Source organism: Zootoca vivipara, chromosome 2, assembly GCF_963506605.1.
Source record: "Zootoca vivipara chromosome 2, rZooViv1.1, whole genome shotgun sequence".
Lineage (NCBI taxonomy): Eukaryota > Metazoa > Chordata > Lepidosauria > Squamata > Lacertidae > Zootoca > Zootoca vivipara.
In genome coordinates this window covers 64,380,029-64,396,468 of record NC_083277.1, presented here as the reverse complement: position 1 = coordinate 64,396,468, position 16,440 = coordinate 64,380,029, and the positions used below count along the sequence as shown (strand labels likewise).

The window sequence follows — 16,440 nt, the reverse complement described above, 5'->3', positions numbered from 1 at the left end:
AATCATGGCACACCACAGGGCAGGACAACATTAAAAGGTCTGTGGAAGAAAACCTCCACAGGAGCTACTGTGCTTTCAGGTTCTATTTTAAAACAGAAGAAACAGCAGCAGGGGGAATTGTTGCCATTTTGAAAAGCTCACCCCCTGCTTTGGATTTCTCAAATACTGTACCTCACAGCAGCTGGTAGAAGGTGAAGTTAGATTTCCCTACCACACTCGTGCCCCATTCTTACACGAACATTACTTTTGAATGCTGCTCAGTATGAGGGCTTGTCTCTCTGCTTGTTCATTTACTGTGAATTTTTACGTATTACGTGCTAAATGTCCTGATTGTTACAAACGACAACTGGGTACCAGTTCCTCCCCCTAGTAGTTCATGGATGTGGGGCCTGTAGCCCTCCTGATGTTGTTGGGACTCCCAACTGCCCTCATCCCTGACCACCAGCCAGTGTTGGAGTAGGAGCTGGTTGAGAGTGTTTGTAACTGTTTTTAGAACGTTTAAAAACTGCATTTAGTTTTTATTTTTAATGTGTTGTTATTACTGTATCTGATGGCTGGGCTCCTTCAACATTTCCTGTTGACAACCTTGTGTTCCTTTCAATTAATCTTCTTTCTGCAATATCTGAACTGTGGCTTCTAATTGGGAATGCTGTTCTCTTGATACAGGAGCAATTGCTTTTTCCTCTAAGCCATCTGAACTGAAGATAGCATTTGCCACCACTGTGTTTCCCCTCCCCACATGGTTCTGCCTGTTCAGTTTAAGGGAGATAAAGCAAGCCATTTGTGTGCGTGCATGCGTGTGTGTGCATGTGTTTAGAAATCAAACTGCTAAACTGATAAAAGGGAAACATTTGAGGCATTTGATAGAGACAATGTCCATCCATTTCATCACAGGGTCCATTACACAGTCGACCCTATAATGACTTGTTAATTGTGTGGTCTTGTCCAGAGCTGAAAGGAGTTTGCCAGGCTCCACATAAGCCACGGACTCTTCATCAGCACTGGAAACACAATGACTCCCACCTTAGCTATTACAAGAGCCTTCTCTCATCACCTGTGCAGCTCAGGGAGCAAAACTTTAGCTAGTAGGTCACATCCTTTTTTTCCAGGTCTTGATCTTAGCTGCTGTTATTAATAGGCAACGTGCAGAATGCAGAAGTAGTAATGAAGTCGGGGACTATTATCTTCTAAATCTTCTGTCCTCTGAGCACTGGTGCTACTAATTCCTGCCCAGTGTCTTCTACAAACTTGCTAATCATTAACAGTAAAATAAAAAATACAGCAGAGCCTCCCATCCAAATCCTTAAAAACCCCAGAAAACGCCCTGAGCAACTTATTGATGAGAAAACCCTGACACTGCAAAAGGAAAACCCACAGAATGCTTTGAGATGGAAAATAACTATTAGGTTGACATAGAGCTCTGGAGAAATCAGATGCAGACCTGGTAGGAGCAGCAGGGAGACAGAATATAACCCTAATGCAGCAAAGGACATCATGGCAGGGATATTGATGTTGGAACTAAGCCTTATTTTGGTTTGAGGTCTGTGTTGCTGGCAAGCAGCCGCTTCTCCTGCTGTGAACAGGCTGTAGAATGAAGATAACAAGAACTGTCTGCCCAGGACCACTGTAACTCTTAAGGCAGCAGTTAACTGACATGGAGCCCACAAGTAACGTAAATACAGGCCAAAGGCAGCATATAGCACATGCTGCTGTTCCAAAATAACGACTCTCCTGATAGTCTAAGAAACAAACGGGAAATAAATGGATGGCATGACTGATGCAGACTCACAACTGGTTTTAACAGGGGAGGGAAAATTAAAGCTTAACCAGCATGCAAACTCAATGCATAGGCTTAGCAAAAAAAAGAAAGAAAAACCTTCCTCAGGAGGAAAACATAACATGTAAAAAAACAACAACTTTTGTTCTCATTTTTTAATTAAAGGTAAAAATTGGTATTTTTCCTAAGGTGAATGCAATATTAATAAAGGATGAAAGAATGCTGCTTACAGGCCTTTGATATTTTCTGCCACTCCTGTTGTATACTGTGGATCTGTCTGCAAAGGAAAATTGAAGAGGATAAGTCAATAAGCACAGGCAGATTTAAGAAGTTGTCAATATGCATATTCTGTACCTCAGAGATCATGCTTACTAGCCCTACTTATGCCAACATGCTTGTCCTGTTGCCAAGGGCTGCCAGATACACTTTATTTTTACATTTCCTACTCTAGAAGATGCAGTATGCGTTTACATTCTCAACGGACTCCTAATAGCAAGATAAGGCAATTTGAAAAGTGAGATCTGGCAACAAAACAAAATAACGAATGAATGAAAGGTCAGGATTTTATGCCCAAGATCAGAACCATCTTGGAAACAATGTTAAGAGAACAATAAAAGTACATTTGGAGGGGAGGTGGGAAGAATCCAAGGATGCTTTCCGTTTCCCAAACAAGGAGTGGTTTCTGATCTAAGCAAAATGAAGACAAGGTGCTTTATGTTCTTCATAAATGGGTGCAACACGCATCTGCTCCAATAACTGCCTCAGAACTTGGCACCAGAAAATGAGATGCGCACATGTGCCTTCAGGAAATGCCACCTTGCCTTGCTCTGTAAGGCACTTCCTCATCAGACACCCAATTTAGAGGAACTCTGCCTATTCCATTTCAGTTGTGCCTTAAAGCACCCGGACACCACTTTAGCAGCCATAGGTTCCCCCTGCCCCAAAGAAAGAATCCTAGATTGTCAAGAATGCTGGGAATGTTAGCTCTGCGAGTGTAGGGTGTGGATGTGACCGTGGTCTCTTGGTGAGCAACATATCTTCAAATTTCCTCACACATTCAAAATACATATATAATGATATTCTTCTTTCATTTGTGGAAGTGACTTTGTTTTAGCAGAGCCTCATGCAGAAAAGGGGGGGGGAGTAGAGGTGATGTTCACCAATTTAAGCACCCCCTCCCGGCAGCCCCTAGTGCCACTTTCCATGCTTTTCCAGAGTGTTCTCTAACTGTCCAGAGCAGAACTGGGGGAGAAAAAGGGGGTGCAGAGGCATGGGGAAGTCAGCAAAAATTGCATCCCCCTCTTATGCCTAATGGGGCAGTTAGTGGAGTTCCACTCTGGGCAACCTGAAATACAACCCATTAGCTATTTCAAGTTCACTATCTCCTTAAAATTCTCAGAAGATGCACAAACATTGGCTAAAAGCTAAGATGGAGACATTAAAATGTGTGGTCTGCAGGCAAACAAAGCGTGCCAATCAAGCTCCTTAAAATTATTTGACATGCCATTTTTTTTCTTTGAAGAAGAAAAACATGTATCCAGGCAGTAAGAAAAGGACAGCATGAGTATCTTATCCAAAACAAGAAACAAAGGCACACAGAGGCTTTCCAGTGCACGCATGAAATGCAAGAGAGACTCAGACACCCCTTGATACATTACAGATCAACTTAAGTGTTAAAATATATATATATATGTGAAGCAGGCCCAACTTCCAGTCTTGGGGGAAATTTGGGCAAGATGGTCTCAATGGTCCCCTACTGGTGGCTGCCCTTCCCCCACTGTGGGTAGACTGCCTGCCCATGTCTGCAGCAGTCAGTGAGTTAAAGCATGCTGCACAGTTCTGGCACTCCACTCAGTTTATTTGCCCTAGCACTGTTCCTGTTGCCATACAGCTGAGCCACATAAGGTATGGTGGCAACAACACCAGCAGTGCCTCCTCCTGGGCTCCAGAGCCTCACCATTTGCTGGAGTATATTCTGTACTGGGCCTGATGTGAAGCAGCCCTTGAGTTCTCCTTTCTGCTAAGCAAAGTACTGTATCTCCCGTTTTAGGATAAGAAGCCATTTGCTCCTCAAATGCAGCCATTTTCTTCTGCTTAATTGCAAAGTGGGAAGGAATTCCACATACAAAAAATACCATCAATAAATGCTGAAAAAGGGAATCAGTAAAGGAGTCATTAAGGGCTGCTGTTCTTTTAGAAATAATTTGCTACTGAAGGCTATTTTTGCAGAAAGGATTTCTGGAAAGAAAGAAAAACTAATTTGTTTCAAGCTTGAAACAAATATTCCCAATGGGACTGCTACATGAAAGAAATACTGTATATACACACACAAACCCTGAGACAAAAAGTGGCCACAGTGGATTAATGTGCAAAGGTCATCCTAGCTCTCAATCCAGAAGCTGGTTATGGTGAGAGGCATTTAGCACAGCAAAATGCATAGGCTGCGCTATGCATTTTTCAGTTAAGGTTCTTTTTGGGATCTCTAGCAGGGGCTGGCAGCAAATGCACAGGATCCTGAAAGAACACCCTTAAGGCAATTTTGAACCAGGCCCCCTTTTTTTAGAACAGCTGCCTAGCATTCTGCTGGAGCAAAGGTCAACAAGCTGAGTGCAATTTAAATTAAAGAGACATACACAAGTGCCTTCTTGGCAACAGCCATGCAGCCTTCTGCTAACATATTGACCCTCTACAGCTGAGTGCATCCAAGCATTGTTTCACACTGGAAACAGCCCGCTGGGCCCCATTGGCGGGATGTGCCCGATGATCCTTGTCGGACAGCAGCCTGAGGTTAGACTTATCTCCCTGTGCCAAAGGAGAGGTTGGCCCGCAGCCATGTGGAGAGAGACATCCTGCTGTTTCATGACTACATGCTGGCTCCTGGATCAGCATCAAGTCCCTGTCAGATGGACAATAAAGGGATACGGAGTTATCAAAGCTGGATTCGGAGGTGAGATGATAACTTTACCTCTGCAATCATGACAACAATGACAGTGTCTTCCTTTTCCTGCTGGTTGAGCTCTGAGATCAGAGAGTTTAGGGTATCTGTAAGATAGGAATGCACCTCCCGCTTGACACTAGGGATCCCCATCACTATCGATACTGTAAGTGAGCAGAACAAAAATATAGTTAAAGTTAGCTTGCTTAAAAAAAACACAACACTTTCTCATGTCATACTTCACACCTCAATTTCCTTTTCTACTTGTTTTCAGCAAAGTTCTCCATATATTCTGGATAATGAAGGTAGCTTGTCAAACAGGACATCAAGAGCTTTATGGCAGGCTGATCACTGATCGTCATTGTTCACGTGGGGGGGGGCAGGAGGGGCAAGACAGCAGGAAGATGGGCATAGTGCAAATGCACTAGTGGGTGAAATATGGTAATCCTGCCACTACGTTTGCACCAAACCAACCTCCCGGCCACCTTGTCCCTCCCACTCCCGGTAAGCAACAGTGACCCACATTCCAGAAAGCTAGCAAAGCGCTTCTGCACCACCCAGTAGCCGTTTCTGCTGGAGAATGAACTAATACCCGCAAACACAGTATAGATGGATGTGTAGCAGTGGCCACCGTGGCTATCCAGGGATTGTAAGCTGGCAGAGAGTCCTCTTACACCATATTGCTTTTGACTGAGGAAGCAGAATCTGCCCTACATTGCTAGAACAAGACTTGAGGGAATCAAAAGTAGAGATGTAACAAGTATTTTACCTTCTGGAGGATTGGGTTTGTTCTAACAAAGGCTTCGCTCAGGCATCCCCAAACTGCGGCCCTCCAGATGTTTTGGCCTACAACTCCCATGATCCCTAGCTAACAGGACCAGTGGTCAGGGATGATGGGAATTGTAGTCCAAAACATCTGGAGGGCCGAAGTTTGGGGATGCCTGGCTTAGCTTAACCAGATCCTCAAAAGACACACTATACCAGGGCCCCCACAATCTTTTTAGGCCAGTGGGCACACTTGCAAATCTAAGAAACTGTTGTGGGTACCATAAAATACCCATTTCACAGAAGAAAACCTGGTGATGCACATACCTAAATGTCAAAACAACAACAACAACAACAACAACATAATAATAATAAAGGCAGGCAACACCCTCCTTCCAAAAGAAAGGTAACTCCTGATGAAACAACCTCATCCTAAAATAAAACAACTAAATTTAAAACATTTTGAAAATTGAGGGGGCTTTGCAGACACCAGCAGGGGTACCTGAAGGTGCAATGTGGGGATCCTTCCTTTATGCAGTAAAGCATTGTCTCTTAAAATAATATAGCCTTGGCAATATACCCCTAAGACAGTTTCTGAATGGAAGGTACACAGCACTCGTGCTCAGCCTGTGCAGGTCATCTTGGCCATCTGTGCCACAAAGTGGTGTATAATGAGATAAGCGCAGAAGGAACAGTTCACATAACTGAAGGAGAGACTCTAGCAAAGCAAACTGCCTGCCAGACCATTTTCAGGAGCTTCCTTCAGCCTCTGCTGGCTTGTGCACACAAACAGAATGAGAAGGACGGGAAGTTCATGTCCATACATACCCTTGGCAGGTTAAAAGGAAGCTATTTTCCATGGAAGCACCATCTCAACCGTATCAGAAGCTGGCCAAACAACTGTCCGGCTTCTCAAAAATGGCCACCACAGGAAGCGGCCTAGGTATGGCAGCAGCTGTAACATGTAAATCAGTCCCAACTTATGCATCCTTAGCTTGTCATTTGATAATTCCCAGTTAGGTATGGGAAACAGTAGGCATGGGGGAAGAGTTGGAAGGGAAGTGGCCTAAAGAGCAACAAGAAGTCCATGGCATCCACTTACCTCCGGTACGTCCCTGTCCAACATGGACAGCCGGCTGCAGGCTGTTCTCCTTGGACAGCAAATGAGGCAAATGATGGAAGATGGTGGGGAGATGCAGCACATTCTTGTTAGTGATATTCCAGAGTTTCAGCTTTGTTTCATCTGTTTGAGAGAATGAAAGAGGAACGTTCTGACATTTCCCCCAATGTTATAATGAGGAAGGAGGGAGATTGTTAAGCTTGAGGGGCATGCCCACTCATAGCACCATCTGGCCAGCTGAGATGATCACTTAACTTGGGTTAATCAGTCCAATCTTTTTCACTTGTACCCAATAATCCCATTAAGTTTAGCAGGAATTATTTAAGGCTCAAGACAGTTAAGCACACACCCAAGTCAATTGAGAGAAGAATAAAACTTAAACCTTTGGCAAAAAGGCCTAAATTTGCACCTGGTATTTCTGCGCTCTTACCAAATCTCAAGGACCTAATTTTGTCCCATTTGTACTAAATCTGTGCTATTTGTGGAGACTGAACACACTAGTGATCAGAAACTCCAACAAGTCATTAAAAAACCACTTTGTTCAGGGTAGTAAAGTGTTGTTTAAAAGCAGCTGTATTGAAACTTTTATTTTAGAAATGGTATTTATATTATACATCCCTCTTGATTACATTCATGAATTTTTATAAATAATGAAAAGGAAAAAATTCCACATTCAGCCCCTCTGACGTGCTTATGCAATCACCACTATGGAGCACTGAAGGCCATCTTCTGCAGGCTGCCTCTGCTACCATTGTAGCCTATGAAGGCAAGAATGGGCTTTCACAGCAGAAGGAAGCAACATTTACAAGGTTGCCCAAAGCAGAAATGATGAACCTTTGGCTCTCCAGATGTTGTCAGGCTCTGGCTCCAGCTACCATAGCCAATGGTCAGGGAAGGTGGGAACTGTAATTCAACATACTTGGAGAGTCTCAGGTTCCCCGTCCTTGGCCTATGGGAAGCTAGGATAATTGCAAAAGAAAGAAGCAGGCAGTCAGGCCATTTGAAAGCACAACTGCGCAAGTGGGTGCGAGGAATGATATTTGAGGCAATTCATTAGGGACCAGACTCATAAGCAGGAGGAGACAAGTAAGTCGGTTGCCAAAGTTTAAGCGCATAGAAGTATAACTTTCACAGATATTTCACATACCATGTGACAGTAGCTGGTGAGTTGAAGATTACTACAGTATATGTTTTTACTGGATTTCCAACCTTTCCCCCATCATATTCACATCACATACATAGTGAGGGTTTGATATTATAGGTCAGGGGTGGCCAACTCCCAAGAGACTGTGATCTACTCACAGAGTTAAAAACTGGCAGTGATCTACCCCTTTTTGGGGTGTTCAGGTCAAAATTGTTGAGCTTTTTTCAGGAAGGAGGAAGGCCCATTTTTTAGGGGTTCATGTCAAAGTTGTCAAAGGTTTTTTTTGTCAAAGGCTTTTTTTAGGGGGAAGAAAGCCCCGTTTCTTTGGGGTTCAGGGCAAAAATGTTGAGCTTTTATTAAGGGAGCCAAAGTTGTTGAGCTTCTTTGGGGGGAGCCAGTAATCTACCAGTGATCTACCACAGACGTCCAGTGATCTACCGGTAGATCACGATCTACCTGTTGGACGTGCCTGTTATAGGTGAAGGGAACTGTCTTAATGCCACTCACACTGGCCCTACCAATAATAGTTTCAGTCTATATATGCTCAACAAAACATCCAAGTGACCTGCTCCCTGTGGAAAGGCATGCCTGTCTATCTGATGATCTGTGGAGAAGCTTCTTCTCTGCAGCTTCAGTGTATCATGAGCTCATCCTTGTTAAAGCCAGATTTACCAGATAAGCTGCTCCACGTCCGGTTTATATCCCTCAGGGCCTGCTTCTCAGAGATGGCTCGCTTTATCTCATCCAGGACTAGGTTCAGCTCCTTCGATCGCTTGAGGCTCTCCTGTTCTGCAGCATGCAAGCGGTCTCTTAACGCTAGGAACTCTCGCTGATAGATATCCACAACATCACCTGCACAAAAGAAAAAATGCTGATTATTATTATTTTGCTGAAAAAGGAAGGATTTCTGTAGCGCAGACAAATTGGTTCCATGTGGAGAGGGGGAGGCAGGGAAGAGGGAGCACCCTCCTCCTCTGACTGGTTTGGAAGGGGGGGAACACTTTTGATTTAACTAGAAGTATATTACTCAGTTCAATACGCTCATTTGGGTCCTACACACCTCTAAACATTCGCACCTGCATTCATGGTTAATGCCTTTGGGCAGGAGTACAGATAAATTTAGAAGTAGCCGAGAGCAAAGTCACTGTTAAATGGTTTATATATAAACTGGATTCCTTCGAAAGTCACCTTGAGCTGGAAGCTTGCTATGCAATACATAGAATTGCCCATTTTGTTAGAATACCTACTAAGGAAAACAGAGGGAAGCAGTGACTACCAGTAGTTTCTTCTGCTTCACTGTGATCATATATGTAGAATAGCTAAGGGAGTAATTTGTTTGAAGAAGTAGTATAGTGTGTCAGAAATTGGCTCATACACACACACTCTAAGGTGGGAGGGAGGGTTAGCCTACTGGCATGTCCACTGAGAATTTGCAAGTGAAAACACAACAGGATGAGCATGTCATTTTTTTTAGCATTCCAAGTAAGTGGATAAATACCACAGAGATCTATAACCCCCTCCCCATCGTCTTGAGTTTTGTTTGCTTATGAGTCTTCATGTGTGGGCTGATCTACTTCGTTTGGAGTAAAGGTCACATTAGTGGGTCTGTGCCCTGCCAAGCACATCCTGGCATTTTGAATAAGACCTCAAAAACATTTCAGAAAATAACCAATGCTAACTAATTTGATATTCCTAATTTCCCAGGTGTTAAGTTCATGTTTTACCTATCCTGAGGAAGTGAACACCATTTTAAAACATGCCATTTAAGGAAACAGGGAGAACTTACTGTGTCATGGAAATACTGTTCTGGCTTGCCCTTTCAGACCCAGCAATTACAGGAAACGTCACTTTGCTAAACCAAAGGGGTTTTTTTGTGTAGGAGTGTGTGTGTGCCCGCCTCAGGGCTATATTTGAAACCAGGAATGATAAATTAATCCTAAGTTTAACCTCATCTCAAACATTCAAATGGTATTTCACAATGCTAAGTGATGTTATTATTAATATTACTATAGCAACCAGTGTTCCTGAGACCAGCCACCAGAAAGACGCAAAAATAGCCTCTCCACACACATACAAAACATGAAGGGGAAAAAAACCCTCTCTGGATTGTTTCCCACACTCCTGATGTATTGTGTACAAACTGGAATTCCAGCAGCGACCAATTTAAAGAGAATGGAAAAGTAATAAAAGGGCTAAATTAAAATTCCAGGCCAAAGGATCTGTAATGGGGAAAAAATGCATGAAGACTACAGAACCAGTATTCTTGCGACCATCACCTCATGGCCAGGTCAGGAGAGGCTCAAATGTCAGATCTGCAAGGCACCTCTCTCCAGCTGCATCCGAACTGCCAGCTGCTTCCGAACAGACCTGCATGAATAATTAAGGGAAGGATACAGGACCTCAGACTGCCCCCTTAGACAGATGGCACAAGGCAGCTCTTGGGAAAACAAAATCAATGGATGGAGCGAGTATTTAATTAGCAGGCTGTTAGGCAATTCCCTGAGTGTCCTATATGTAAACCATGCTTCTGATTAGCTAGAAGTACACTGCAGGCAAAGTCAAATTCATATTATTTTCAGCAGGACATACCCAGAAGGCAGTGATGGACAAGCAGCTGCTCCCCCAGCTCTGACTTTTATCTACAAAAGGCTTCTGGCTCAGTCCCTCCCTCCCCGTCTTAAAATCAGCAATGAGTGAAGACTGGAAGATGACCCTGCTCAGATCCTGCTGGCACAGAAATCAGAGAGATTGCTCCTCCACAGAATTTACACTGATGGAGCATAAGAAGGCACTTGGGCAGAAATAAAGCTGTAGCAAAGGTTGCGGTTTTTCACGGCAGATGTATGCTTGGCTTGCCCATTGCCGACTCACAAACTCACCAACAGAGTCATATTTTCAAGGTATTCGTTACCTGAGTGCAACAGTACAGATACTGTACAGAACCATCAAATGGCTTTTTATATTCTGCAGAAAATCTCTTAAACCCCATTCTTGCGCTGTCTAAAGGCCAGCCTTTACATGATCCAACAATCTCTCTGTAAAGCCAAGCCCTTTCCTCCTTTGGACCCTACAAGCTGCAACAGATAACAACTGTTCAGAAGTGCCAAGGTCAAGGCTTAAGGGAACAGGCCTTTCCAGGAGCAAGATGTGAAACTGACCTCCACACTAGTTGTAAGAATGAACATGGGTTCAACCTGTTCAGAGAACCAGAATACTTTCAAGCTAACTACCAAAATAAAGGCCAAACACACAATATGATGCAGAGACCCAGAACACAAAGTAGGGGGCAGGAACCTACAACTAGACACGTGAGTAGGATTCAACAGAGTGCAACAAGAAATGGTTCCTTGAATGCTTATGTTATTGATGGCCCTCCTGTCCAATCCCAGAGGATGTGCTCAGCACAGAGTAAGAGGGAGGGACCTGTGGCCCTCCATACATGGTTGGCCTCCAACTGCCATCAGCCCCAGGAAGTATGGCCAATGGCCAAGGGTGGGAGAAGGGTACAGGCTCTCCACCCTGATGCAGAGAAAAAAATAGGCTTACTGAGGTTCCAAATAAGTTTAAAACTGAGGATATCCACAGACCTACCACTGCTTTCAGAGTTTAAAATAAGGACCAGATATACCAGGTGGAAGGGGAGTTGGATGCATCTGATGGGCCAGATCCATATCGCTCCTACTCCCCACAAGCCAAGTTTGACAGCTTCTTGCACAGTACTTTGAGGTCCTGCCAATCAGGTGATCTCTGGCTCTCCAGAAGGCATGTACACAATGTTTCTGAAGTCACTTTTGGCCCAGTCACTTTTTCCCCTGCCCACTGACCTCTGGGTGAAAAGTGGGTAATAAATTGCAACAATATCAAGTCAGGTGAGTGTGGTTTGGCTAAAATGCTGCAGTGGGCCTAATTAAGCCTGAGGACTGGATGTTCCCCACACCTGAACAATAAGATATAATGTTTTGTGATTAACCATTTGACATAGCGTTCTCATATTAATAAATCTCTGACTATCACTATTTCATAATTATACACAGCATGTACACAAATAGGAAGAATTCACATATTGCAGGTGGAAAGATGCCTCCATATTATTCCACATCATTTTCAGCGAATTGATCCAATTTAGAGTCTGAAGAGGAAATCTTGCTCAAAACAGTAGTACTGTATGCCTGTTGGAGGTCTTGCTCATCCCAAGGGAGGAAAAATTGTGGCAAGTCAAGCCTTTAAGCACTGTCTAAACCAGGCATCCCCAAACTGCGGCCCTCCAGATGTTTTGGCCTACAACTCCCATGATCCCTAGCTAACAGGACCAGTGGTCAGGGATGATGGGGATTGTAGTCCAAAACATCTGGAGGGCCGGAGTTTGGGGATGCCTGGTCTAAACATACCCATGTTATAATTCTGGAGCAGCCCAGCGCAGTTAAGGAAAGCAACGTGCAATTTAACTTTTGCTTCCAAATATTTTACATAAAACCTGGAAGATGAATAGAAGTCACTATTCAGTGGTTTAAAAAGAAGCCAATTCCCCCACCACAGGTGCAGTAGGAAGAGAAATGTCACTGATTATTGGTCATTTATGATCTGCCTGTTTCATCAGAAAGTGGCACTGCTCATTAACCTAGAAAACTGAGGCAACATCGGAGAGATTCCCTTTCATTAGCTGGAAATTTCAAATGTGAAACTGTATCTGGTTTTAATGCTTCTGATTTGTAAGACTCAGAGCTACTTTGCTCCCAATTTCCTGTCTCTGTCTCTCCCCAAACCCCAAACAATTTTAGCCTGTGAAGACAGAACAAGCAATTTATAAGTAGTCCCTTAATTGTGAAAGATGATGATGATGATCATTATATTTATGCATACCCCCACCTTTTCCCCTGATGGGACTCAAGGTTGCTTACAGATAAAATCAAGAATCGCTTAAAACATAGAGAAAGCAATCATTAAAAACAATTAAACATTAATAGAATTAAAACCAGATACATAAATAAAACCTGTTAAATAATAAAACAGCACAGCACCAGCCCTTTCATTAAACGCAATCAGTTCTCAAGCTAGCACAAAGGCTGTAAAAATATGATTCAGACAATGTCTCCCCCACCTACAAAAGCCAGAAAGAAACAAAGAAACAGCTAAAACCATCATTCTAATAGTCAGAGGCAGGCCTTCTTATGAAATACTCTTAGTTTCCCCTAATCTAATTTTGAAATGTGGAGCAATCTTTAGCCTTCCTTAGGTCTCTCCCTATGAGGGTATTAAAAGCATGCAAGTACTTTGGTGAAGGGCCATAGCTCGGTAGAAGGGTCCCAAATTCAATCTCTGGCATTTCCAGGTTGGGAGATGAAATAAGTACCAACACCCTATGCTGTACACACGAGGATGCAGACTATAGAGACACATTAAGAGATCAAAACTGAATCATTTGGGGTTCAGTTGTTTGCTACGTATGCCACTTATAGCAGTGATAGATGCATGAAAGACAGTTTCCCACTTTTAACCACACACTCACCATATTGATGCCTGTCTGTTTAGTTAATACAAATATTTATCTTTTGTTTGTGAAAGGTAAGATGACAATACTAACCAAATATATGGGGCAGGAAGCATGTTTCCTAGTAGACATAATGTAAATAACAGAAAATCAGTCTCAGCGCAACTCAGAATGGGATTGTTCTGAGGCCAAATGTGGAGAAAGTTTGAGGAAATGTGTTGTTGAGCGGGATTTCAGGAATAGTTTCCAACCTGATGCTGTAAATGATATGCCAGAACACAATGCTACAACCATAAAATAAACTAGTTTGAGAAATAGTTCATACATGCCAGATCTATGCTGGAACACATCAGACAAAGTATTTTGCCAGCTAATGAACAAACTGTACTGACTTGAAAACCTACACTTTGGGGTCTGTGCCAAGTTTTGCAACCTGGCACATTTGCTACTCAGCTTTTACTGCCTTGAATTTCAAAGCAAACACTGACCAAAATATCTACAGCCACAGCACCACTTGGCAAATGTATTACTGCACTGAACCATTTACAAAACAATCCGGCAGAGCCTAGATGGATAGCACCAGTGGGATCAAGGAGAGACCCTGCCTAAGATGACAGAAATACCCTTGAAATAAGTGCTTTAGGGCCCTGAAATCCAATAAATGTGCCTTTCCACTTCATGTAACAACCTGAAGAGATCCCAATAATTAGCTAGTTCTGGTGCACCTTAATGGCTACCATCAAGAAATGGCTCCTGTGAAAATACTAAGAATTTCAGCTAATTATTAAAAACTTTCTAGACTAGTATAAATAAATTGAAAACTTGAAATGAAATAGGAATACATATCTGGGAAACATTTAATAAGAGACAAAAGCAGTGACTTACAAGGGATGACCATTTTTACCAAACCCACTGCATGCTGCTATTTATTTTTTTTAAAGAAAGAGGCCAAGGGTTAGCACATGTGCTTAAGATATCAAGAGTTGACTATAACAGCAGGCACCCCTTCATTTTTTCCTCTTTTATCCCCTGGACTCTCCCCTTCTTGCTGCAATTTTTTTTTTGCACCCTTCTCCTGCCAGCTTAAAAAAAAAAAGCTCCCTTACAATTAGGATTTGAAAATAAGATTTGACCTTGAATAATATTTAGATGTGCATAGGGACTGCAGCCACTATAACTATATAGATTTACTCACACAGCATCTAAATAATATTTATGCTACTCATTCAAAATATAGTGTGGCCCCCCACACGGACGGTGGACCGGCCTAAGACTGAAAAAGGTTGCTGACCCCTGATCTAGTCCAATCCCCTGCAATGCAGGAATCTCAGCTAGCTCATACATGACAGGCAGCCATAGAAGGAGAGTCCGCCACCCCTCGAGGGAGTCTGTTCTGCTTTCAAACTGCCAGAAAGATCTTAGTAGGAATCTCATTTCTTGCAACCTGAAGACACGATGATTTACCTGAATCATCCTGCAACCTGAATTATGATGATATAATCCTTCTGAACTTTTAAAAAATGCAACCTGTGTCCAGTTAATTCCACGAGGCTGCAATGTCATTCATAATCCAAATGGCACTTGTGGCTCAGCATGCACCTTTAAAAGTTCTCATATATATCTAAATTAAAGCTTAGCCATAAGACACCCCTCCCCATTACATACCATGTTCACCCAAAGCTCACAGTTAAAAAGTAAATGCTGCACATCAGATTTTTTAAAAAAAATTGAGAAAATGTAATAATAATTTTGCACATGATCATTCAGAGACCAGCTGATTCACATAGCTCAGTCTCTTGAAACGCTCATAAGACCAACACTAAAGCACCATACCATATGGTAAGGGAGGAACAGGAATCTTCCTGCAGTGAAACATCCTGTGTCTGGGGCCCAAGGCAGTTGCCAGGAGGAAGAGGCTTGCTGGAGCGCACAGCTGACAGATGCAACATTGTGATGGATAATAATCTGTGCCATCTCTGACCTGCTGCTTACAGAAACAAGGGGGCAATCTTATCACAAGTGCCCTTTTTTTTTTAGACAAGGGGGTGGGGGTGGGGGAAGAAAGCCCTTACGTAGCAAGATGAACGTGACTTCTTCTCTGAGAATATGTTGTTTCCACGCTGCCTTTTTGTGAAGCAAGCCTTCACAAGGCAGCTATTTTTTTAATTTTTAAGAGTAAACGCAAAAGAGTGGAGTATGCCTGAGCTAATGTCAGAGTGTGTCTGAGGCCTTTACAGCTGGTTCTGATGTTATGGTTAAGTCCAATCAAAGGCAACTATTGGGTTGCAGCGTTCATCTCACTTTCAGGCTGAGGGAGCTGGAGTTTGTCCACAGACAGCTTTCTGGGTCATGTGGCCAGCATGACTAAACCGCTTCTGGCACAACGGGACACTGTGACAGAAACCAGAGCGCACGGAAACGCTGTTTACCTTCCCACCACAGCGGTACCTATTTATCTACTTGCACTGGCATGCTTTCGAAATGCTAGGTTGACAGGAGCTCAGACAGAGCAACAGGAGCTCACCCCACCACAGGGATTCGAACCGCCAACCTTCCGATCAGTGGTTTAGACCACAGCTCCACCTGTGTCCCGGTTCTGATGTAGACCTCTCCTCAGGGCCGTCTTAAGCAGGTCGGGCGCCTGGGCGCCATGGTGTGCCGATCGCTCCGGCGCCCCCACCCCACCCCGTTTCTGCCTGTGGCTGGTGGTTTACGCGCGGCTTTGCCGCACAGCGCCCTCCTACCAACCCGGCGCTCCGCACCACCCAGCTGCCCCCCCCATCAGTAATTTAAACCGATTATGGCTTACATTCAAAGAAGTTCAGTACAGATGTGATGCCAGCTGACTGCCTAACCCTTGGGAGGCGATCCACAGCACCACACCACTCCACTCCATTTCAGTCTTGGAGCTAATGATGGCTACTATCGTGTCTGCACAAGTGTTTTTTGTAGCATCCTATTTCTAACCTGGTTTGCAAACTGTCATTTGGTGCTAACTATGATTAGCAAAACACTAGCGCAGTTGTAACATCACGATACAAGGGAGAGGGGAGAGACGGCAAGGAGTCGGTGCAAGCTCAGGGATGCCTATTCAGCTTTTCCCAACCTGGTGTCATCCAGATGTTTTGGTGATTAGTTTACCTATTTTCATAAACTGCTTAGGGCTTTTCTTGCAATCAAGTGGTATAAAAATTTTGTGAAATAAATACAA

General features: G+C 43.4%; 1 protein-coding gene across 2 annotated transcripts in view; it reads right to left on the bottom strand.

Annotated features, from left to right (window-relative positions):
* Positions 1–16,440, bottom strand: part of MGAT4B (alpha-1,3-mannosyl-glycoprotein 4-beta-N-acetylglucosaminyltransferase B) — a 79,746-nt gene that overhangs the window by 22,451 nt on the left and 40,855 nt on the right. For both annotated transcript variants that reach the window (XM_035105634.2, XM_035105635.2), the window contains exons 2-5: positions 8,414–8,593; positions 6,580–6,720; positions 4,743–4,876; positions 2,008–2,054 (exon numbers count right to left, since the gene is read on the bottom strand). In XM_035105634.2, coding sequence (XP_034961525.1) covers positions 2,008–2,054; positions 4,743–4,876; positions 6,580–6,720; positions 8,414–8,593 — 502 coding nt within the window. The remainder of the gene's footprint in view (positions 1–2,007; positions 2,055–4,742; positions 4,877–6,579; positions 6,721–8,413; positions 8,594–16,440) is intronic.